Genomic DNA, 22905 nt, shown 5'->3' with positions numbered 1-22905 from the left:
ATCCCAATTCACAGATGCCTGGTGGAGCTTCTACAAGCACCTCCAAATTACACCACCTTTACTGACAGCAGCAGTACCTTTACATTCAGCTAGGGAGCAATATAAACTCAAAGCATTCTCTTCGCGTAGCAACTATTATGAACACGTAGTATCTTAGCAAAGATCTGCATTCTTAATAATCCCAATTCTGAAGAAACTCTTCAAAACATCTACATGGTAGACTCATTTAAAGAGCTTGATATACCAAATTTTGGAGGAAAAAGTGACTGGGGAAAGCAGGAAAAGAACAGGGCAAATGTAATTAAATGGTATCAAGTAGTACATTTATTTCGGATAGTAAGTCAGCTTCTGACAGTGAGATGTATTAGAATATAGTCTCTGAAGGTAAAGGATGGGAGGAAGGCCTGTTGCTCAAGATACTGAATGTTTGTACAGTGCCTAGCACAATGAGGTCCTGGTCCTTAACTGGGGCTCCTAGGTGTTCCAGCAAAACAAACGTGTTAGGGCTTTAGGAGAATGGACTGCATAAGCAGTTCTGCAATGGCGTTCCACGACACGGGCTAAATGACACCTAAGCAGCAGACTTCACCTTTTAAGCTCTGCAAGAGAGAAACTTGGTATGGTAGGTCTTCTCCAACTCCAGTTTCATGATTCATTCTCCATCTCCCCACCAGCTCTGTGCACAGTTAAAGCAATGTTCACTCATCCCACTGCAACATGGTGAGCCTCTAGGAGGAATGATGAATCCCACTTCAGTCACCACATATAAGAGGGCGGAAAAAAGAGCAGCTGGTCTCACCCTCCTCTACTCCAATAATAGACTCAGTGTCTGGCAGGTGCAGGGACTCAACACCAAGGCTGGGCTGAGAGTTCATGGAGATGAGACTCTTACTATGCACTGTAGATTCTTCCAGCAAACTGCTGCCCATCAGTGACTCTATTGTGGAAAAAAAAGGGTAAAACAAAATTCTCATGATGTAATGATACTGCAATATATGATACAATCTCTGCCCGCCTCCAGGTCACATAGACTTCTTCCCCAGACACCTACTTTATCTGTTCCTACTCTTCGGGCACCCAGCGCTCCAAAGGATGGTAAGCCCTATATTTACTGTTTTGAGCCTTAGTATGGTGGGATCTCATGCAGGCTTGGCTTTCTCTTTAAATAATTAACATTGAATTAAAAAACAGGATTCTTACAACAAGAATACGTAACAAAGGGCACAAATTCCATGTGAAAAAAAGATACCACATTCATGTTAATTTTGAAAAAATAAACCAATCTGCCCATTACCACAGTACAGAAATACACCTTTGTCTTCTGTCCTAGAAAAGGAAGGGAAGGGTGAGCAATCCATCCTCATCTCCAAGAGGAACAGTCTTTTATTCCTTACTGGCTTGTGGTCTCATATTTTCAGGACAAACATCTTCCCTTGTCTTTGACCATCCACTAATTCTTTCCTGCACTTCTCCCCCACGGAGAGTGCACTCTCTTCCTTACCTGGCTGTTCTCGCTCTCTGCTGCCAGTTGTTCCAATTCGGGAGTGGTGTTTCCTCATATGCACATTTCTGCTACCACTCTGGGAAAATGTCTTCCCACAAATTTGGCACTGATGGGGCTTCACTCCTTGGAGTAGAAGGGGGAAGAAATATCCCAAGAATTACCAAATTGGGACTAAAGACCTCATCAACAAAGAAGCCAATAACATTGTTTTGAAATGGCTGTTGACACCATTGGTGCTAATTTTCAGTGAAAACAGAACCAAATGAGAAATATTGCTGTTTCCTGGAGAGCAATAAGCTTCCAGAACAGAAGAGTTTTAGGTATCAGTATTGCCAGCCATTGGAAATCTCAAGTCTGAAGACTAACACAAAGTCATCAAGTCTGATTTGTGAGAGGGAACAAGTCATTTGGAATCTCTTACTCAGCGACATGGAAATATTTGATGTCCCATACCTAGAATAAAATTACCAAAACCAAGGAAGCAGAGGCAAGGAAGCTATCTCCTGCCATCACACAACAACTTGCAGCATCTGATTTACATTACTGAGTAGAGACTGGATGACCTGTCACTGTGAAAGGATTTCCGTTTTACAGAGCAGTACATCATTTTCACAATACAAGAAGTATGATGTCCATACGTGTAAGCTCAACAGCATGGAAGCCAAGGAGACAGGAAAGAAAAAGCATGGAGAACTCGGGGAGTCTCAAAAGTTACTATCCCAATAAAATCTCCCCTTCCCCAAACAAGCCATATACATCATGTGCTGATGATATTTAAGATAGATCAATCAAAACAGAAGGCAGAAGCTTTGAAACACTTGTGAAATACATTTCCATCTAATGCTTTGTCCAATTACAAGTATGTAGTAGTAAAAAAAAAAAGGAAAACCCTACCTATGGCAGAAACTCACTCATGAGAGACTTCAGATTTGAATGGCTTTGGTTAATATATAGAAGTGCTAGATTCTCTCTTTTAAATAAGAAAATGGCAGCTATGAAACAAATATCCAACTTCGTGACATTTTAGAAACAATTTAAAAAATAAATTTTAAAAATGCAATTTGAATTCAGAAACATAAAATTTAGAAACAGAAACAACAGAACAGATTAAAGTGTACAGGTTACAGGCACCACAGAGGAAGTCACGAAACACTATTACCAGAAGTCCTGTAGAAACCAGGGGATTTTTCTTAAGGAAATCAAATCAAAGTCCTACAATAAAGGTCTTTTCTCAGCTAGGTCACAGAATGTCAGATGAAGACTCTTACCTGAATGGACAACCAAATGTTTCCGAAGGCTGGAGTATTCAGCAAAGGAGCGACCACATCCCTGTGCCTCACACAGAAAGGGTTTTTCCCCTACAAGGCAAAAGTAAGTTCTTAGATTTTGGAATCACAACTTGATCTGATTGTTCAAGTCCCCGAGAACAGCCTGGAGATCTCTACCCCATTCTCCCTTTTGGCCTCACATGCAACAAAGTTCAATGGAAATTACACATATGCTTCCTAAGGCTTTTAAGGCATTCTCTTCATCGGCTTTCAAGAGGAAATGCTGATCCTCTTTCTGAAATATTCTTAGATCATCATTCACTGAAAGCAAAGCAAGGGTCCACCGTTTCTAAATAGACCTTCCAAGTATATAAATACCAAAAGAGTAATATAAAAGTGTCTGGACTATGATATATCCTCTATATGCAGTTCTTAACAACCAGATCTCTGCTTCACAAACTCCAGAATCCTGTTCCCTTTCTGCCTCTCAGTGCCAAAAATCCCATTAACTGTATTTCCCTTCATATCAGATTCTGTACTTTATTTCAGATCAGGCTGAACTGGCAAAATCCTGTCAGAGATGTGTCAGTCATTTATATTTATGTGTGGAGGAAGAGTAATTCAAAGCACAATTTGTTCTCATAGGCTGAAATTTGTTATTTTTATATATCTCTGCAGCTATTTTTGTATTTGTGTAAATACAAATATAATATTGGGATATTATTTGATTTTGATTTATTATATGATAAATTGGGAGGTGACTACACTAATGCAATGCAATATAATTAATCTGTTCTAAACATGCTCCTAATAAAGCCTTAAATTAAACTAGAGGTAACTTTTGCCTGCAACATCCCACTAAAGAATCAATATACCATGTTTAACACTATGATTTCAAGTCTTTAACTAGACTGCTGTATCAGAGTAACAGCAAGTCCACAGGAGATTAAGCAAGCTATTTTAGCTATTTTATTGTCTAACATATACATAGTTCTTTCAGAGTAAACTTGTTTTAAAATTGTTTCTACTGTGATTTTGCCTTTAGAAGTCCCCTCCCTACAGTTCATTTCTCAGCTTCCTATCTGCTATAGCATCAACAGATCTGAGCAAAAAGGACCAACACAGCATGTTCTAATTGGCGTTACAAAGCTGAAATACGTAGCAGATTCTCAAACACTGATTGTACTTTAACAGCACACAATCCCATCTACAAGAAACCCTATATCTATTTACATCTGCAGTTTTATGACACCTTCGGTCTGATCAAACTCTTAATTGCACATTATCAATTTGCAGTTAAGAAAGTCATTCTTTTACTTCTCCAGAAGCTACTACTCTGTTGGCTGCAGAAGACACACTCTATCATGGAGGACTGTGCATGTGTCAGCTGGACCTATTAACTTTATCTGCGCCTTGGCTGGAAGCTTTAAGTGCAAAAGAAAACTGTAAAAACTATGGCTGCTGTTACTACACATTCAAAATTTTATTATTGGTATATATCATTTTTAACTACATCCCAACATCTGCCCCCAAACCATGTGTTCTAGCTAGACTGCAAATTCTTTAAAATAGCATCCTTTTTCCGTGTGTATCTTCAAAGTGCAAACCATACGGCAGTGTTTAAGTAAGGCAGAAGGCATAAACAGCTGCTGGCGGCCCACATAATCTGCGATTTCATTGTACCAGAGAGGCCTTGTGCTCTCCCAGTTGTCAACATCATGTTGAAATGTTAACCAACTGTAATGCAATGCTACCTGCCTAGGCCATCAGGGAATCTCTAACAATATTCTGAGAGGCTTGAACTGGGTCATTTGTTTAAGTGGTGTGATAACTCTGAGGCTTAAAAAACAACCAAACAAATCCAGCAGAATATTCATTATGAACTTTGCTAACTGTTAAATTGCTGATCATTTCAGTGGTAACTTGTGTGCCTTTAACAACTTTCTAGGATAAAAACACCTGAAGCACTTTATGCAGTTGTCAAGATTGGCTGGTACACCAACTTCTAAAAATATTGACAAGGCAGGATCGAATTTTCCAGAGGAGACAGCATGAACAAACCATGTATAAAATACAGCACCAGGAAACAAAGGCTCTTCTTATATTCAATATAAAAAGCTGAGCATGAGTTAAGAGTACATAAGCTCCAGCATATGGTAACATCCCAAATTAGCATTAGCACAAACAGAGCAGTTTGCGTGCCAAAATGCTGTCTCTAATTATTGCCTTTTTCTACTAGACTTTGCTACTATATTTTTGCTACTCATTCCATGTATTCCTCACTTCCCTACATCTCCCAAATGTAGCCACTCTACAAGCAGCATAGCTAACATAAGCTAGTCACTCAGCCAGATGTCAGTACAGCTACGACTGTGTCCATCAGGACTCCACACTGAAGAAATATCTAAGATATTGGATATTGTGCCTTTCAGGAATTTAAAATAGCTTCTTCATAAAAACCCATTACAGCAGTGGTGTTTACTAACTATTCCCTTGGGAATAGTCTAGTTTCTCCCCAAAACAACACACACCACTCCCTCCATCAAACAACTTCAGGGGAGAATGGAATCTTCAGAGCATGGGTCTGAGCAGAGTACAGCATCATCATTTAGCATTGGAAGAGTGAAAGCTGTGTGAAGTTATACAGGATAGTAATGGGAGGAAGCAGTTGATTAATTTGACCTATAGATCAATGTGAATTGATACAAAAGGGACATTAATGAAGGGCAGAGATAAACAACATAATATTCTCAAAAGTTTGAGGACAGAGGAGGAAGTGGTTTATTACTCAGTAAAGACCCCACCTCTGCAGACCACAAATAGGTGAGGTCTAAAACACACCAGTGTGAATTCGTAGGTGGTTCTTCAGATTTCCAGCTGTTGTGAACTGTTTCCCACAGCCCAGCTCCGTGCACACAAAGGGTTTTTCACCATTGTGAGTTCTCATGTGCACCTTCAGCCTCTGCAAGACGTAGAAACTTTTTCCACAGCCTTCTGCTGGGCAGGTGAAGGAGCGGTCGTTCCTGGAAAGCAACAAAATAGCTGTTTCATTACCAGCTATTGTAATGTATTTTTCATGAACACTCGACTTCTTTTTTTGATTAAATAAAAAGCAGAAATATTTAAAGCAAAATTAATTATATCAGAAAACAGAGAGACTCAACCAAAGTGAGTGACCCAAGTCCCAAGGAACTAGAGTCTGGGTGGTCCACTGGAAGAATTTGAATTTGTTCAGGTAATATCTTTTCATCATATTGCCTTGCCTATTCCCTACCCAGAATGATATAGTAAAGCAGTGCAACCGATTATATAGGAACATTGTAGAATTTCAGTCACTGGAGGATCAAAGATGACTGTATGTATACATATAACACATCCAATTACTGCTGGCCCTATCTCAGAGCAAGATGATGGCCTCATGTCTACTGGAGTCCTTCCCAGCTTTTAAGCTGCTCATCTACCATTTACTTTAAGAGACTGCCAATTTCTTATCTAAAAAAGATTAGGGTCATTCATTAGAGCAAGCAACTTTGTTCAAGCAGAAACAAAAACACGATAGCCTACAAGTTCTAGTGTTCACTATACCACAGAACTGATAGTGATGCTCTTTATTGGGCACCTGTTAAAATGCAAATATTCTAAACCAAACACTAACAAGGACCTGCAAAAATAATCTAAATTTGGTCCAAGTGTTTCAACATAGATGACCTAAAGCAAGCAATGGGCCTAGTATTTTTAAGAGTAATACCAGGTTTTCACAGCCTGTCGATGTCAGAAACTAATGCTATCCCAAAAACAGAGCATAGTTTTTCAAAGTCATGACAACATACAGCTTTATTCCACTCACCGGTGTGTTTTCAGATGATACTTGAAGTGAGCTGGCCACACGAATGTCCGATCGCAGCCCTCAACTGTGCACTTGAGCTTCCTTTCCACGCGAGATAAATGAGGAATGGGGCTAGAGTCTTTTGGCTGCCCATCTCCTGAGCAAAGATGAACATTTTCACCTGGAAGAAAAAACAACACCAAAACCTAAAAAACATACAGATTACTATAATGTGTCAAACTTAATAGATAAAAACAGCATCATATATGATACAGGACTGTAAAGCAGGTATGTGCCTGGTTACTAATTGTTTACCATGTCCTACATGCTTCTGCCTAGCCCCTAACAGGGATCAGACACAGATTTGCAGACTTTACCAGGCCCATAAACTATTCCCAACAGGCTATCTGGATCAGATCAGCTGCTACCAGATGAGGCTTATCACAAGAATAGAAAGCAAATGCATCAAAAATTATAAAAATGGTCTCTATATCCATGTCAACCAACCAATTTTAAGTATCAGCCTGGATAACTATTTTTAAAAACACCATAGGTAAAAAAGAGATATTGCATTTGTTTGCAATTATTTATTAAAATAATTAAGTCACAAAGCATGTGACTAAATACAATTATGTATTCTCCAGAAAACAGATCTCCAAACGCAGTGGAGCTAAGAAGAAAATATGAATTACAGTATACATTAAAAATAGACATTTGAAAGTGAAAATGAAAAGTTGAACTACAAGCAGCTGCAGTCAGAAAGAAGATACTCTTTACATATACCAGAGAACATGCGGCCTACAATGGAACTGCTGGCTCCACTGAAGTTCATTCCTTGAGAAAAACTGAGAAGCCTATTTATAATGCAGAAAAATTACATAATTGTTCTACAAAATTCTGTCACTGATAATGTGAAAACATGTCAGAATAGATTAAAAGCAAGAGAGAATGAAAGAGAGGAAGAAATAAGCCTAAACTAGGGGCCTTGTATGGAACATTCAATTTTTGAGACAGAAGCAGGGTATTTCCTACCATTATTGCTTGCTTTGGCATTCTTAGCGAGCTGTGCCCGAGTGGCAGCAATTAAACTGTCATGGGCCAATTCTTGCACTCGTAGGAACCATGGGGTACTGCTGTCTGTGCTATCCTGAGAGAGAAAGTCATTCCCAGTATCTTCTGCTTCATCTTGAACAAACACCAAATGCTCTGCTGGAGACCCCAGCCCTAGAAAAAAAGACAACTTCATGAAACAGAAGGATAATGTAACAGAGGGAAATTTCTTTTGCTTCCCAGTGGCTAGTGTTCATGGCATAGATGCAATAGCTGCACTGAAAAAGTCTTCACTGACCTCTACATTGTAGGAAGCTGTTGACGATTAAATGCTCCTGAAACATCCAATAATGCCCAGCAAATTCTGTGATCTTTCCCCTTCACAAGTACAACTCTGTCCCTGTTGCTTATATCTCCTGCATTCTGTTGTCTGAGACATATCCAGTCAGATGACAAACAGAAGGAGAATTACCTGCTCTTGTTAGGTTGAGAAGAATAAATGAAGTGCTGTCACTGGGCTGGAAGTCTTGCAATAAACTGGAAGTCTCTGGAGCTGACAGAAGTTCAGAAGGTTTCTGTACATTCTGTGCCCTTGTTTCCTCTCCATCAGGGCCCACATTTACCTGGAGACTTCTCAAGACAGCAGATGAAGAAACATCTTTGGAAGAATTAGTGTGACTTGGAGAAGTGAGATCTCTCTCATCATCTAGTGAAGAAAGTGCAACCAGAGTAAATAAAAAGTATAAATACATGATGACTAAAATATACCTATGAAGTCATTTTTCTATAAAATAATTAGAACTTGAAAGAGATAGGAGAAGGAAGGAATTTTATAACTAGTCAGACTTCACTGCCGAAGGAGAAAAGTTTCAGTCACCCTTCTGAACTTGTCCCTCCATCCCTGGAATGCCGTATCAGCAAGAGGCACTGCGCCACAGTGGCGCAGTAAAGGTAGCTGTATGAAGGGCACGCTCACAAAGATCTGCTGCATAGGTTTTACCTGGCAACATGAGTCTGTTGCATTCTGAGGTCTCAGTAACAGGAAGGAGAGAAAGACAGGTGATGTCTTTTGGTTCCGATTCCACCAGCCCTTGCCCCAGTGGAATAGAAGTATTCTGAACAAACTGAACCAGCAGCTGAAAAAAGATACTGAAGATTAGGTCAAGAGCAGCACCAATCACTTAAAAAGGTACTAAACCCAGTCCATTACCCCCTGCTGTCTTGTAGGAGACACTGAATATAATCCCATGAATACACATCAAAGTAAATGGAAGCTTTTCAATTTACAGTAATTACAAAGAAGGAATTGTTTGTGTTGGTCATCATTTTTTTAATGTACAATAAAAGGCTCTGGATCATTGTAGACTACTCTGAAGGCTACTTAGGCTATATTCTTTTTTATTTAATCTTTTACCAAGATAAATTTTACTAATATATGCCATGTTTTAAGGCATATATTCCTTTTTAATTCATCTTTTACCACTTGATAGTTTACTACGCTCTAACCCTTCAAATAAATGTTTTCCATGCTCAGCCTTTGGTGTAGGTATTTTTTAAAACCATTGTCTTTAAATACTTGACTGACAGAAAGTTGGCCTTTCTTAAATAAAAAAGCAAGCAAAAGACTAGTTGCAAAGATGTCTAGCTAATGGCTATTCAAAATAGGCAGATAATGATCAAAGGAAAAAGGCTGGGATGACAAGGGGGAGAAAACAGACAGCCTTATCCATCCAAGACCATCAAAGATGGACAATTAAAGCCATTGTCCTTAGCATGAAACCCACCCACTGAGGGGATTCGACAGAAGAAACCCTCTCCAGAATACTATGCAAAATAAGGGGGGAGTATTGCATAGAGATGTATAGGACTTATACTGGGATGCATTCCCTGGGGAGGACTTTGGAACTGGAACAAGAGATTTGGGGGATTGTACAGGATTTATTATGCATTGTTTAAGGGAAAGGCCAAAAGCAGGAAAAGGAAGGGATCGAGCTGGATCAGGGCAGAACAAACACAGGAAAATGGAAAGGGGAGGATAAAAGAGGCCTGTTACATATCCACAGGAAGTTGGTCAATTCAGTTGTCTGGTGTAGCCTAACCATCACAGTCTGTCCTGTCTTCTTATTAAACTCCATTCCTATCTCCCATGTGACCTGCTCTCTAGCGTGTGTGTGTGTTACATGCTAGTGAACTCCCAGCCAGACTAGCTGGCAAGCGGAGCGAGAGGTGTGGGGACATATCCTGGAGAAACCCATGAAGGTTGTCTCTAGGCAGCAACCCTTGGAAACAGAATCAGGCACTTTCCGCTGCCTGTGTTTATGTGGGCAAAGCTACGAGCATCCTACCTGTGTTAATCTGTTTGGCGCCAGTCACATCTGTACAGTGTGTGCGTGCCTATTTGAAAATTGGACAAAACCTCACTAGTGGCTGGATCTAAGGTCAGAAGTAGGGAGCAGCCCTCATCTGGATGGGCCCAGAAGGTGAGACATGCCCGGGTGAGTCAGTCCAGCAGATTTAGCTATCCTTAACATCAGTCAGCTCTGGCAATGCAAAAATTACTTCAGGCTAATTCCTAAAAATCTTGAGTTATAAAAAAGGAACCTGACATTTGAAAAGGAACTGGAAGTCAGAGAAATGCCTTTCCTCACCCCTGAAAGTCTTCCCATATTTAACCAAGTTCAGAGCAGCAAAACATGTGCCCTGTTTACTCATTCTGTCCCCTTGACAAGACCTCAAGCTTTTGTCAGACTACTGCATATAATGCTGGACTCCTCTTAACCTCCAAGGCACAGACATGACTCTCTTTTTTCCGTTATCATTGCCACAGCAGTCCATACTAAAATATTCTGATTTAACAAAGGAAGTGCTGCTGGGAGTTAGGAGATAACAGCCTAACTTTTGCAATGGACTGAACTAATTCTTCTGTGAACTCCACAAGCTTTTTTAACAAATGCGGTCTCAAATCCCTCCCCTGTATGGAATTAAACTTCTGGAGACCAGGAAGACTGAAAGGGGTCAGTCATAACAGACCCAGACACATACTCCACATTTCAGAGAAAATGCCCCTCAAAAACCATATATAGGATCTATTTATTTGGCTAGAAGTTCTGCCAAACAGACTTACTCCTATACTCATACTCTCAAAATATTCTGAAAAACACAGATGAAAGAAATACAGAAAATAACAATACACCAAAAACTTAACCCTCAAGTCACTATTCCTTATCTCTAGGAAACTCCTTGACATAAAGATCCTGCATTCTGCTGCTGCCTAGCAAACAACTGTATGCAACAGACTTCCTTTATCTTTCGCATTTAGAAGGAAACTGTACAAGATAGTCATTCAAAAGCTACTACCCTCATTGTGACACGTGTTAGCACGCATTCACGCAGATCCCAGATGGTGTTGTCTGTGTAGTGAGATGGGTCATCAGTGTCAAAAGAAACAGACTAAAAAAGCATGATATGCCCATGGTATATTTGTGATTAAAATCCAACAGTCACTAATAATTTGATTCTTTCTTTGTATGTTTCGATTGTCTGAGTATTTAATTTTCAGAACTACTGGCACCCAATTCCATATTATTTCTATAGCAGATACCAGCCTTTTGAGCCTCTCCTACATCACGACAAAGTTCATTAAATCAAAGAAACTGCAAAGAAAACTTAATAGTTGGGGCTCTAATTTCTCTATGATTATTTCCTCTCATGAAAACACTGGAAATACTGATGCTTCCTCAAATAGTTTTACCTCGAAGAGTTACTGCTATCAGAGCCCTGAAGCCTTAATTGCCCTGAGTGGTCTCACCTGGGGTGCCCACCCACACTCTCTGCCCAGGGGCTCCACTTAAACCCAGGGGTTCTATTTAAGCTCAGCCCGTGCTCCCTAGTCCTTTCCTGAGCTGTGTTATAGGTTTACCTGTCTCAAGCCCTGTCTCCTGGATGGACCTCAGACTTTTACTGCATCCATCAGTGTCTCCAGCCCCATCTCCTGCTACTCCTGACTGCACTCTCTGGATAGACCCTGCACCTGGTTCATCACTTTGCCTTGTCCAGGGCTGTGGATGGATCCTGTTTCCAGGACCCACCTCTGCCTGCTGTGCTCAGGTGCTGCAGGATTGTGCCCTAGTCAGTGAGGACACTGCCTGGGCTGGGATCACCCTTATCTCTCAGCTCACCCTCCCTTAAGAGCAGCCTGTCCTCACTGACAGTTATGAAGGTAAAAATCAAGTCTTGAAGTCATTCAGATGGCAGTATGCCACTTGAACTAGGCCATAGGCCAGGCTGCAGTTTGAAAGGTTAGCATTTTTTCCTCTTATAATATACCTAAGATTATCAGAGGCCCCAGTCAGAAGAGGGAACTATTTTTATGTTGTCAAAAACATAGGCAATAAGAGACAGTTCCTCCCCCAAGGCCATGCATTCTAAGTTAAGATTAAAAATAGGAGAAAGAGGGGTAAAAAGAGAAGGGAGTTAGGAATAACAGCAAGGCAACCAGAAGAAAGAAGTTGAACTAAAAAATGTGAGCAGCAAGATGGTTCTAAATTACTGGATTGCCTTTCATGTAAAAGCTGTTCATGATCCCTATTGCTGCCTACTCCACCACAAAACACTTGTTTTAGGGAGTCTTCTATTTTTATACAGAAAGCCTTAAAACTTTCCTCCGACAACAGGAAAGCTTTGCTTCAAACACTCCACTTCCACACAGCAACATTAAGCCACTAGAGAAAAGCAAAATGCGGCAGCCACAAACAGATGCTCAAAAGAAAAGATCCTTTAAATTTTCTTTGTAAAGTAATAGCAAGCTAGTCTAGAGAATTAAAAAGGGGCAAAAGAAGCATAAGTAAACAAAAGGACATGAATCACACTCATTGTTAAAATTGGGAATAAAAAAACCCAACCCTTCCCATAAACTAAAGCAAACCAATCACCAAATATATCCCTCCCAACTCTACACCAAATAATTCAGAGAAAATAAAAATTTTCATGTGACAGTTGTATCTTGACAGCCAAGCACTTTCAGAAACCTTCCTTCCCATTCAAAATCACTGAATACCCTTGTGACAACTACAGCAACTGGAATATGGGAAAAAAACTAATTACAAACACTACGTGCTGCTTTCTTAAGTTTCTTTTAATTTGGTTTTGCAGCTGAAAGCAAATAGGAAATTTTAAGGGTATCTGGTAATTGGCTATTCAGCATAAAAGACAGACTAGGAACAGGAAAGGTGATAAATTAAATATGCAGATACACAAACTCTAACAAACTGCAGATAAGAGAGAGTAACAAAGACCAGAACTCCTGGGACACTGATGGATGGGCCATTACAAAACAACTGGAGTGTGACCTTAAAGAAATTTGGCCAGAAACTTTGTAAGAGATAGGAACAATATTATCATGGGTTACCAGAACACATCTCATAGGCAAGAGCAAACTTTTTATAGGAGACAGGGGAAATTCTGGGACCAGGTAAAACTTAATAATAAGATGTCTTAAGAGGAGGCTGTGGCAACACAAAAAACTTACGGATGTTTAGGGGAAGGATCAAAGGTGGGGAAAGGGAGGGATCAAGGTGGAGAGAAGAACAACCATGAGGAACAGGAAGGGGGTGGGGGAATAATATGTGTCGACCACATACTAGCAGGCTGCAGGTCAGTACACTGCTCTGCCTTGTCACTGTTGTCTATCCTGTCTTCTTCTCAAATGCTGTTTGCTTCTAAATAGTTTCCAAGCATGTTCATCTAGTTATCTTCAATTTGGACTAGCCTGTGAATAGGAGGAAACCACAATGTGGAAACCCAAGATCCTGCCAGAGAGTGGATTAAAAAGCCCAGGGCCTGGAGGTGGATACTGGAAGGACTCAAGGTTTGGCAGAGACTGGACAGATCCATGACTGTGAGTGTGCGTGTCAGCTGAAAGAGGGCATATGTGTGATACGCTAGGAAATTTCAAGCCTGATTTCCTGATGAGTAGGAACAGAATTAGGCCATCTGTGGTCTTCCTGTTCCATGTGAATGCTATTTGTGTTTGTGGGTGCCTGTAAAGGTACTGTCCTGACAGGTGTTAGTGTTTACAGCCATACGTGTCTGTACTCTCTCTGTGTGCATGGGCGCATATTTGCAGTTCAGGCCGTGCCTTCTGCCCGCACCTGGGAACAGTCCAGTGGTCTCTTGTCTGAAGGACCAGGAGGGGAGGAATCTCCTGGATGCTACAGTTCATCAGATCTCATAACCACAGAACATTTGGCATCACAAACAGGATCCAGGTGGACTGTAAGTATTCCTGAGACAGTGACTATAGAATTTCTATGTAAGCAGAGGACTGATCTTTCTGCAAATATGGCCAAAGTGCTAGAATTTGTAACCAAGCAGACAGAACATCTTGGGGCACCTGAGTAGGAATAGTCAGGGAAACTAAATGTACAGAATATTAACAGAACACACAAGGAATGATAAGAGGTGTAGAGTAGAGTGGCTTTACTCTATAGCCAAAATATCCCTTGGAATTTGAAACAAATTTTGTTTATTGATTAATTGCAAAAGGACATCCTCAACTTAGAGATTCAAACTTTATGGGCCAGATGCAAGTCATACAGAGAGAATCTACAAGCGTTGGAGGGACACAATGAGCAAAGTTCATCTGCATCTTGCTATGAAGAATTTTATTTTTGGCTCTGCCATATCACCATCTTGAATATACCCTCCTTTTACTGCTTCTGCTGAAACACCACATAACTCTGAAAATCCTGTAAGTAATGTAGACAGTGTATGTACTAAAAATGTAAAATATTTCTTGGCTCTTGTCACTAAACAAATAATTGTCATGCCTACTGTTCAACAAGAGATGGTTGGACAGGATGATCCCAGGGTCTACCACCACAAGCAGTGCAGAATGCTTGTGTTACCAAGAAGGCTTGGGTAATGTCCCTCACCTGACAGGGTGGGGAAAAGAAAAATCCATTTAAAGAACTGAGAACCCCTCCTAGACATCCTAAAAAAAAACCCCAAAACACTACAGAAACAAATGAAAATATGGCCATCTAGGATGGATCAGGTTGAAGTTTGTGTCCCACAACAGACCCCCTTTATCAGATCATTCAAAAGCCAAGCAGCGTCAGGCAGCTGCATTGTTTGAGGTGGGGGTGGCTGGGAGGGACAGAGGGGAAGGTTGCTCCAGTATTAATACTCAGATCTATCCTCCCACTGGACAGCTGGAGAGCTAGAGTAGACTCCCAGAGCAGCAGGGACCATGTTTTTAATCGATACTGTTTCTGTTCTAAATTTAACCAGTGAACCACTACAAAATACAGAGGTCAAAAGAACATTTAGTAGAGGGGGAGGGGAAAGGAGGGGCTGGAGCTGAAGGGTGGGGAGGGCAGGAGGCTCGTTAGCTAGAAAGTAGGATGCCCTCCTCCCAACCAACGTCTGGGGAATTAATTAATTGACAAGAGTCTCTCCTTGTGAGGTGCTGATGAGGAGAGAAAGGAGAGGCTAAAATAACTCCCTCCACCCCTTTTCAGTAGCCAATTCGATTTATAGACCAGAGCTGTAGTTCACTTGATTGCGCTAGAGCTACCCCGGAAAGCAGAAAGCACCCTGCAGTGGACCAGTGTGGTGGAGGCGGCTGGAAATATTTGCAATTGTAACAAATCACCCTGAAGGCTTAAAGCATGCAACATACAGATCTTATCAGTCCCCTGAGGAACGCTGGCAATACAGCTTTGGGGGCAGGGAGTCCAGAAGAAAAAGCAGATCCATCTGTCAGTACAAACTGCCTCCAAGCAGCTTTGCAACTTCCTATGAAAGGAGGATTCACCTCAAGTATTAAACATTTACTGGCACATTGGTGGCTTCTTTGGGGATAAAACCAGTAGCAAAGAAGCTTACGTAATCCCATCCATAGTGCTTTGATTAATATTATCTAGATGTTACACAAATACAGTTAGCTCTTAATTAATACCTTTTTCACATGGGAGGGGATATGAAAGAACATCTGTGGCTCTAAGAATTATGGTGTCATGGCTCACCAGAGGATATAAAATGACTTTCAGAGATACTTGAACTGCTATTTGGGAAAGGTGTAAAAAGGGTATCTACCAGTGTCACATCAAAGGAGTAGAAATTAGCAATAACTTAACACTCAACTTTCACAATCAGAACCGGAAAGAGGGTGTGTATAGATCTGGTAAAACACAATGCAAATTAATCCCAATTTGTAGTATAAAATAGCCTTTATCAAGATTGAGGAACATGGTTTAGAAGACAGCATCTATGGAAAGGATGCCCTCTGCAACCACTGGAGCTTTCATGCATCAGGCCTGTTCCTACTGGAGAATGGCCTACTCTGTTCTGGGCTTGCTGGGAAGGAAATGCAACTCTGCAGTAGGGAAATACGAGTATTACGTAAACAAATACCTTACTCAAGTCGACAAAAGACGAGGCGGGCTTACAGCTGCTATTAGAGGAATGAGGGAACAAGCATTCCAACTATCCTGGTCCTTGGCTGTCAAAAATAATTTATGGGAATCCACCCACTCACAGATTGAAGCAAGAAAGTCCCCCACCTTACCATTAGAACTGGGAGAAAAATTGATAGCAGTTATGATGTATCAACCACAAGGCAAGAGAAAGGAACTCCTTGCAGCCCATGCTGAGACTACTCAGGGCTACTATGAATTTGTAGCTACTTTACCTGAATAGTGTGATTCGAAGGACTTTGGCTGCTCCGTTAAAAAACGGCTGCTCTGTTAAAATACCTTACCACATCATCCAGGCTACGGTGAATTACCAGCATATAATCATCATTCTCTTTGGAGTACCAGTTTAAGATACCTGCTATATTGCATATGGACTGAAAAGGGACAGAAACAGAAGACTCAATAAAAACAATTCTATTTACACCTGTGAAATTCCCCAAAAGGTACTTCATAGTAGTACTAAGTCCTCCGCTCTAGGATCTTAGCCTTCTGAAGAGGTAAAGCCGAGAATCAGAAAAGCAAGAACACAAAGTGACAGAGTCCTCTGCACTTTTAAGTGGGGGGGATATACAGATAGCTGGCTAGTGGCCATTCAGCCTAAAAGACATAGGCAAGAAACAGGACAGGTAATTGTTTTGAATGTAACAAACTGTAGACTGTTGTATCTAGCAAATTACAGGTAAGAGTAACAAAGACCAGAATTCCTCAGACAGGAATCAGTGGGCCACTGATGAAGTGAAATCCTGAAGAGGTTCAACCAGAACTTTTGTAACTGGTAAGAAAAGAAAATTGTCTTAGGTTATCTGAATGGTTCCCATAGGAAAGACCAAACTTACTATCTGATGCAACAGGGACTGCGGGATGTGTAAAACTTATTCTGCAATGTTTAGGGGGTGGATCAAAGGAGGAATTGAGATGGGTAAGTGGAGAAAGAACCATGGGTAGGGGGGAAGAGAAGAGACTCCAATCATATGTTAGCTGGCTGCTGGTCAGTCCACTGCTGTGTCTGATCACTGCATTCCCTTCTATCCACCTACTAAACATATTCCTGAATATTCTGCCCACAAGTGAGTGCACTGCTAGTAAATTTCTACTCTACTCATGTGTGAGGAGGAGGGAACCACAGTCTGGAAAAACACAAGATTCCAGCCAGAAACTCACTAAAAAGCCCTCGGTCTGAGCAGATACCGGAAAGTCTTTAGGCCTAGCAGAGCCCAGAGACATCTGTGAATGTGAGTAGGCATGAGAGTTGCACGAGGGTATACATATATTCCACTAACAAACTTCTGTGTTGTTCATGCAGTTTGTGTTTACTTCTTAAAGGTACTTTACCTGTGTATGTGTTAACCTCTGTGGCCAGCTGTGTGTGCACTGTGCACACAAACACACACCACTGCAATTCATGCTCAGCCGTGCTACCGGTTGAACCTGGGAACAGTCCAGCAGCCCCACACCAAGCAATCAGGATCCCCTGGGTGCCGCTGCCTACCACTGCTGCCAACTGCTTAATGGAAACACGAGTACTTTAAAAAACAGAACTGGATGATGCTAATAGAATAATCCAGACTCCCCAAAACCAAGTCAAGTCAATTTGGTTTGAGGGAAAGAAGTAGTCAATACAGTAATTTATTTTATTCTTGTAACAGAAAGAACATTATAATAGTAAAAAAATAATATATCCTGAGACAATGCAAGAGCATTGTCTGACTCTTGAAAGGAGGGGAAAAAACCTGCAATATTCTTTAATCTTTCACCATTCAAATCAAAACATGGAAGCATCAGAAGATGCCACTGAAAACACTGAGAACTAACATGTAAGCAGCAAACTCAGTAAACTCATTGAACTTTTTCTAAGTGTTGCCCATAAACATTCCTGGGAACCAAACCCACTTCATAATTGCTCACCTCAGGTTTGGATTCTAACTCATCCGATAACATTGATTCAAGTGTCCAATTCTTCCTGCAGCTGTCCTCAGCAAGGCACAGATTTTGTGTTTTAGTTCAGAGAGAACAACACTCCCTGCTTATTTTCATATTTTCCTAAGTGTACAACAGTGTGGTGGTCCTTCTGCAAGCTGTGTTGCACAGATATTCAATTTAACCTAAAACAACAAAAAAGGAAATATAAAAAGATAGGCACCAAAAAAGGAGAGCAAAGCAAAAAGAAGCAAGCAGATTGTGTATGTAACTGTAAAATACACTTTGAAGTACTGGGAAAACTCATTTACCCATGTTCCTGCATTTCTGTTGTCATTGAGTCAGCAAAATAACATCCTAACACTGCAAAAATAATTTTCAAAGGCTGTTTACCACATTTACTTTGCAATAGCTCATTTCCAATGGAAAACTGAATTCTTTGTCCTGGGATCAACTGAAAATCATACAGATCATGCAAGAGACAAGGAGGCTGAATTCCCAGCCTGCAAAATGGTGGAATTATCCAAATTGTTGATGAAAGGCAACCATATACAAACAGCTTGTCACCAGGAAACTTCTGCTTTTTCTGTCTGTTAAGATGTTACATTTCTGATTATGAGAAGTGTCTTGATGAACACAGGTAGGTTAGAAGTTATTTCACAAATACTCATAGTGTTTCTTCTTTGGACTACAAGGGAAAATAAGAACAAGTTTGTATTTTTGCCTACTGTGAAAGCATTCGGGCACTAGTGATGAGAGAAGAAAGTGAACTATGTACAGTTCTTCCCCTCCTTCCATCACAATTACAACTCTATAGAATACATTAAAAAATAATGAGAACACTGGATCAGCTAAAAAGAGAACCTAAAAGCCTTTCCCTAGCACTCCTGACAGCAAGCAGTGCGGCACAAGATGCTCGGTACAGGAGCCTCGCCTTCTGCCGCGAAGAGACCAGATAATAAACACAGTGAAAGCACAGTAACTCAGACCAACACGCGCAAGCCAGGGCTCGGGAATATTCCCGCTTTTCACCCGCCGCCCCCTTTCAGCCCGCAGCCGTGAGGACGGGCCCCGCGGGCCCCACCGGCACCAGGGCCGGAGCTGCCAGGCCCGGCTGCCCACGCCTCAGCTGGAAGGGCACGGGGGGCGGCAGGGGGGCAGCCTGGCGGACACCGTCCGGAGCCCTGGGCGGGGGGGGGGGGGGGGGGGGGCGGGAGACCCCGGCGGCCCGGGGCAGGGCGGAGCGCCGAGGCCCGGCTACGGCCGCGCCCCTCCCCCACGCGGGGCAGGTGCGCCACCCCTCCCCCACCACGGGAGCCGGTCTGTCGCCGTGAGGGGCGGCTCCCGACGGTTGGGAGGGCCGGGCCGGCCGCCCACCGCCGCTCCCCGGCCCGCTCGGCTCCAGTGCCCCGAAGAGGGCGGCGAGTCCTGGAGGAGTCCAGGTCCCCGCCTCCCCCCGCCCGCCTTACCGGCATCTCAGCCGCCCGGATGTGACGGAGCGCCCGACCGGAAATACCAAAGGCTCGGGGCGGGGCGGGGGGGGAGTGTGTTTCTCCCCCCCGGCTCTATGGTGGGCGCTGTAACGAGCGCCGCTTCCGGCCGCCGCCTCCGCTTCCGGCCGCCGCCGGGGCTCAGCGGCGGCTGCGCGGGGCGGTGTCCCTGTCCCCGCCCCGGCTTTACCGGCTGCCTGTGGCCGACAGTACCCGCTCCTTTGGAGGCCTCCCCCCGTGGCGCTCCCCCGGGATCCGCGGCGGCCCCCGGTGCCTGACTGGGGCCGGCCTTCCCGAGGAGCCCCCGCGGGGATGAGCGTTGTCCCGCGCGGGAACCTCCCGCCGGCCCCGGCAGCGGGCTGCTTGCTATTGCCCTCAGCCCGAAAGGCTGAACAGTACCAGCGTGGTGCTTGGGTTTTTCCCCGGTTCCATCGGGATCGATTCCCCAACTCCTCTTACAATAAGTTTCTGATCTGGAGAATATTTTACAGGAGAAGATTACGCAGGAAGTTTACGGTCAAGTTCAACGTTTAACTGCTGAACTCTTTAACAGAAATCATCACAAAAAACATGTTATTTCTGTTCCTTACAGCACATGTGGAAACACTGGTTTCCTACTAGTACTTGGTTTCTGTTCCTGACTTGGTGTGTCCGTTCATGCAGTTGGTGATGGAGAACTCCGGCATTAATAGCAGCTCACTCATGACACACACCAAGTTAGTAATTCCACAAACATACATGTCTTAACAATGTACCTCAAAAACAAGAAGGAACTGAGTAATTTAAAAAGCTTGTACTTTGGTTTTTGCTCATTAGCCTTATGCGGGCCAGAGCTCCTGAAGGAGCGGGGTTGGCAGCCTCTGGTCTTGACATTCGCTGCTGCACCGGTGACCTTCCTGTCCAGTGAACTTTAACCCGGTTATGGCTAATCTGCAGCTTTGGAGCCACGTATGATTCCTGACTCCCAGGCCAGAACGGCTGCTTGTGGGACAGTGCTGGTGCTGGCACTGGTGAGCAATGAGAGTCCCAGCAATATGGAAGTAACCCAACAGGAGCTGTCAAGGCTGGCAAAACCAGGTTCCCCGGGGCTCCCTGGGCGCACAGCCTGTTCTGATCCATGGCGGGCTGTGCAAGAACCTGTGGTCACTTCCCAGGAAATGGCTGTCATCTCCTGCCTGTGAACTGCTTTGGAGTGGTTTCCTCTTTTCAGCCCCTCTAAGATGTGCGGTATGGCTCCTCTGCCTTTCAGCCATGTGAAAATTCCGATTTGCAGCTTAAAGATTCACGGTTACCCCTCTCGGCTTTAAATGTTCAGCAAGTGGCTTCATGGAGGCCAATGCACTGGAGTCGTAGGGACAACCTAGGGCTTCAGCTAGAAGACCGCTGACCAGCTACGTGCTGGGGCCACCCAATAACTCCCTAAAGTCTGCAAGCAAGTTAGATACACTTTTCTTTTTCCGAGGTATTATCGCATCAACTGCATTAGTACTAACAAAAGCATGCACCATGAAATCAACTCTCAGTCAAGCTGAAGCACATTTCTGATGTCCAAGGCAGGGAAAATTGTGATTCAACACCCTGAATTGGCAGCTTCAGAGATCTGGTTGCCTCAGTGCCATACTGGCCATGCAGATAGATTGAACCAGGGAACCTCACCAAGTCTGGCATTTATCGTGTCAGACCACTTGGCCATAGTTGTGATGACGTGAAGCTTTAGATAGACCCATTTATTTACTCAAGCCTACAAAACTGAAGGTAATAGCTCCCAAGACTGAGTTTTTTTAACACAACCCCAATAAGGTGGAGCTGAGTAAATGACCATGCAACGGTCACAGTAAAAAGACGATTTCACCGTGTTTATTATCACAGGCACGATCCCAGCACGCCACATTTGCTGATCCAATACAATCCAACAAAGGTAACCAGAAATGCAGAACTACAAACTTCATAAACCATTTTTTCTTGCTGCCACTTCGGTAATCCCAGGGCACTGAATTGTAAAGCTTGATTCTGTTACATTAAGATACTTAGTAATCTCAGAAATCCTTTGACTCATCATCAGCCCAACAATGTGGAATTGTGGAATAAGTATTAAAATATGGAGATGTGTAGGCACATAAGTTCCTTTCATTTGCATCCTTCTAGGCCTGGTGAGTTTGGCTGCTTCAGAGCTTGCATCTTGACTGCCTGGGGAATTTTATCTAATCTGACAGGGGAATCTGCAGTGAGAGTAGCACAGCACCTACCTGAGTTGTTTATGCAAGTCCAAATCACTTGCTCAGGTGTGTGAAGCAGCACTGGTCCCTGATGGCAGAATTGTCCGGCTGGGAATTGCCTACAGTCTCACTTTCTCAATAACATCTGCCCCTCTGGATCCTTCTCTCTAATCAAGGAGAAATAGAAGACTCAGTCACATTTCCCCCATGACCAGATTCAAGAAAGGAGAAATGATACTGTTTTTTCACCCCTGCTGTGAGACAGAGAAAATGGCTAGTCATGGAGTAAAGGGAGGACGGTGTTTCAGATTTGATTGTTGAGAAATCTGTTTATAATCAGACCCTATGAATGCAAAGAGGAGGCTAGGCTTTATTTCTCTTAGCACATCTTTTGTTCTTTCATGTGTACATTTCTGTACACTCAGATGTAACATTGTTGTATAAACTTATGTGCATTATTCTAAGATACTGGCAGTACTCAATTAATTTTATTTCAATAAGGTTTTTACAACTGTAAAACTTACATGTACCATTGCAATTAGCTTCATCACTTTGATGTGCAGCCTTTGCAGCATCAGTACGTAACAGATTTTTAAATTCTCTCACAAGTCTGGATGCACAAGAGAAGTTATCTTCCCACACCTACAGCTGACGTGGGCACCGGTATTGCAAAGCGGATGAGTTTTAAGAAACTGAGAGAACTCCGATTAGGAGCATTTCCTCATGCATCCCCCCCAGGCTCGCATCCAGTTCTGTCACATGTCCGACTCCCCGTCGCGTTTCGCCTTTCCTGCGCAGTCAGCGCGTTTCCCGTAGCGGCAGCTGAACGCTGCTGAGGTAATTTCGCCGGCTGAGAGGCGTTACGTGCGCTCAGATACGGGCCCCCACCCGACACCCTTTCCAAGTTTCCTTGAACCCAAGGCAGGCGCGGCCGGCGGGGCCCTCCCGCGCCTGTCCCCCGGCAGCGCCCGCAGGGAAGCCGACTCTGGAGCCTCGCCCCGGTCATGGCCCTCCCGCCGCACTGCGTTAGGGCGGAGGAGCCGTTGGGGGGGAAGGGGGCCCGCGCCGCCGGGCCGGCCCCTCAGGGCGCTGCGCCGGTACCGGGGCACCCAGACAGGCCCGCCCTGCTCGGGCGCTGAGCTGTGCTTCAGCCCGCC

General features: G+C 43.2%; 1 protein-coding gene across 6 annotated transcripts; it reads right to left on the bottom strand.

Annotated features, from left to right (window-relative positions):
• Window positions 1-306: 306 nt before the first annotated feature.
• ZNF410 (zinc finger protein 410) lies at window positions 307-21798 on the bottom strand. 6 transcript variants are annotated; one of them, XM_068397657.1, is made up of 11 exons: window positions 21779-21798; window positions 18031-18227; window positions 17458-17626; window positions 8649-8784; window positions 8121-8354; window positions 7631-7822; window positions 6620-6779; window positions 5614-5795; window positions 2773-2862; window positions 1502-1627; window positions 307-937 (listed from the first exon to the last, which is right to left on the bottom strand). In XM_068397657.1, exons 3-11 carry the CDS (start codon window positions 17527-17529, stop codon window positions 753-755), a joined length of 1377 nt encoding a protein of 458 aa, XP_068253758.1. In that variant the 5' UTR covers window positions 17530-17626; window positions 18031-18227; window positions 21779-21798; the 3' UTR covers window positions 307-752. The 6 variants fall into 6 exon arrangements, with proteins under 6 accessions (XP_068253758.1, XP_068253754.1, XP_068253755.1 ...); XM_068397653.1 differs by lacking the exon at window positions 21779-21798 and adding an exon at window positions 19512-19571; XM_068397654.1 differs by lacking the exon at window positions 21779-21798 and adding an exon at window positions 19352-19502.
• Between the last annotated feature and the right edge of the window lie 1107 nt (window positions 21799-22905).

This window comes from Nyctibius grandis, chromosome 4 (genome assembly GCF_013368605.1).
Source record: "Nyctibius grandis isolate bNycGra1 chromosome 4, bNycGra1.pri, whole genome shotgun sequence".
NCBI lineage: Eukaryota > Metazoa > Chordata > Aves > Nyctibiiformes > Nyctibiidae > Nyctibius > Nyctibius grandis.
The sequence above is the reverse complement of the archived record's forward strand: the minus strand, read 5'-3'. Positions and strand labels throughout refer to the sequence as shown.

What these genes read in the sequence shown, in the direction of transcription:
- ZNF410 (XM_068397657.1), bottom strand. Translation starts at nt 17,529, where the DNA reads ATGAATTGCAGTGGTGTGTGTTTGTGTGCACAGTGCACACACAGCTGG. An exon ending in CAACAGACTCATGTTGCCAG is followed by an intron (nt 8,355 to 8,648) that starts GTAAAACCTATG and finishes TTTCTTCACTAG; the next exon opens with ATGATGAGAGAGATCTCACT. An exon ending in TGCCAAAGCAAGCAATAATG is followed by an intron (nt 6,780 to 7,630) that starts GTAGGAAATACC and finishes TTTTTCTTCCAG; the next exon opens with GTGAAAATGTTCATCTTTGC.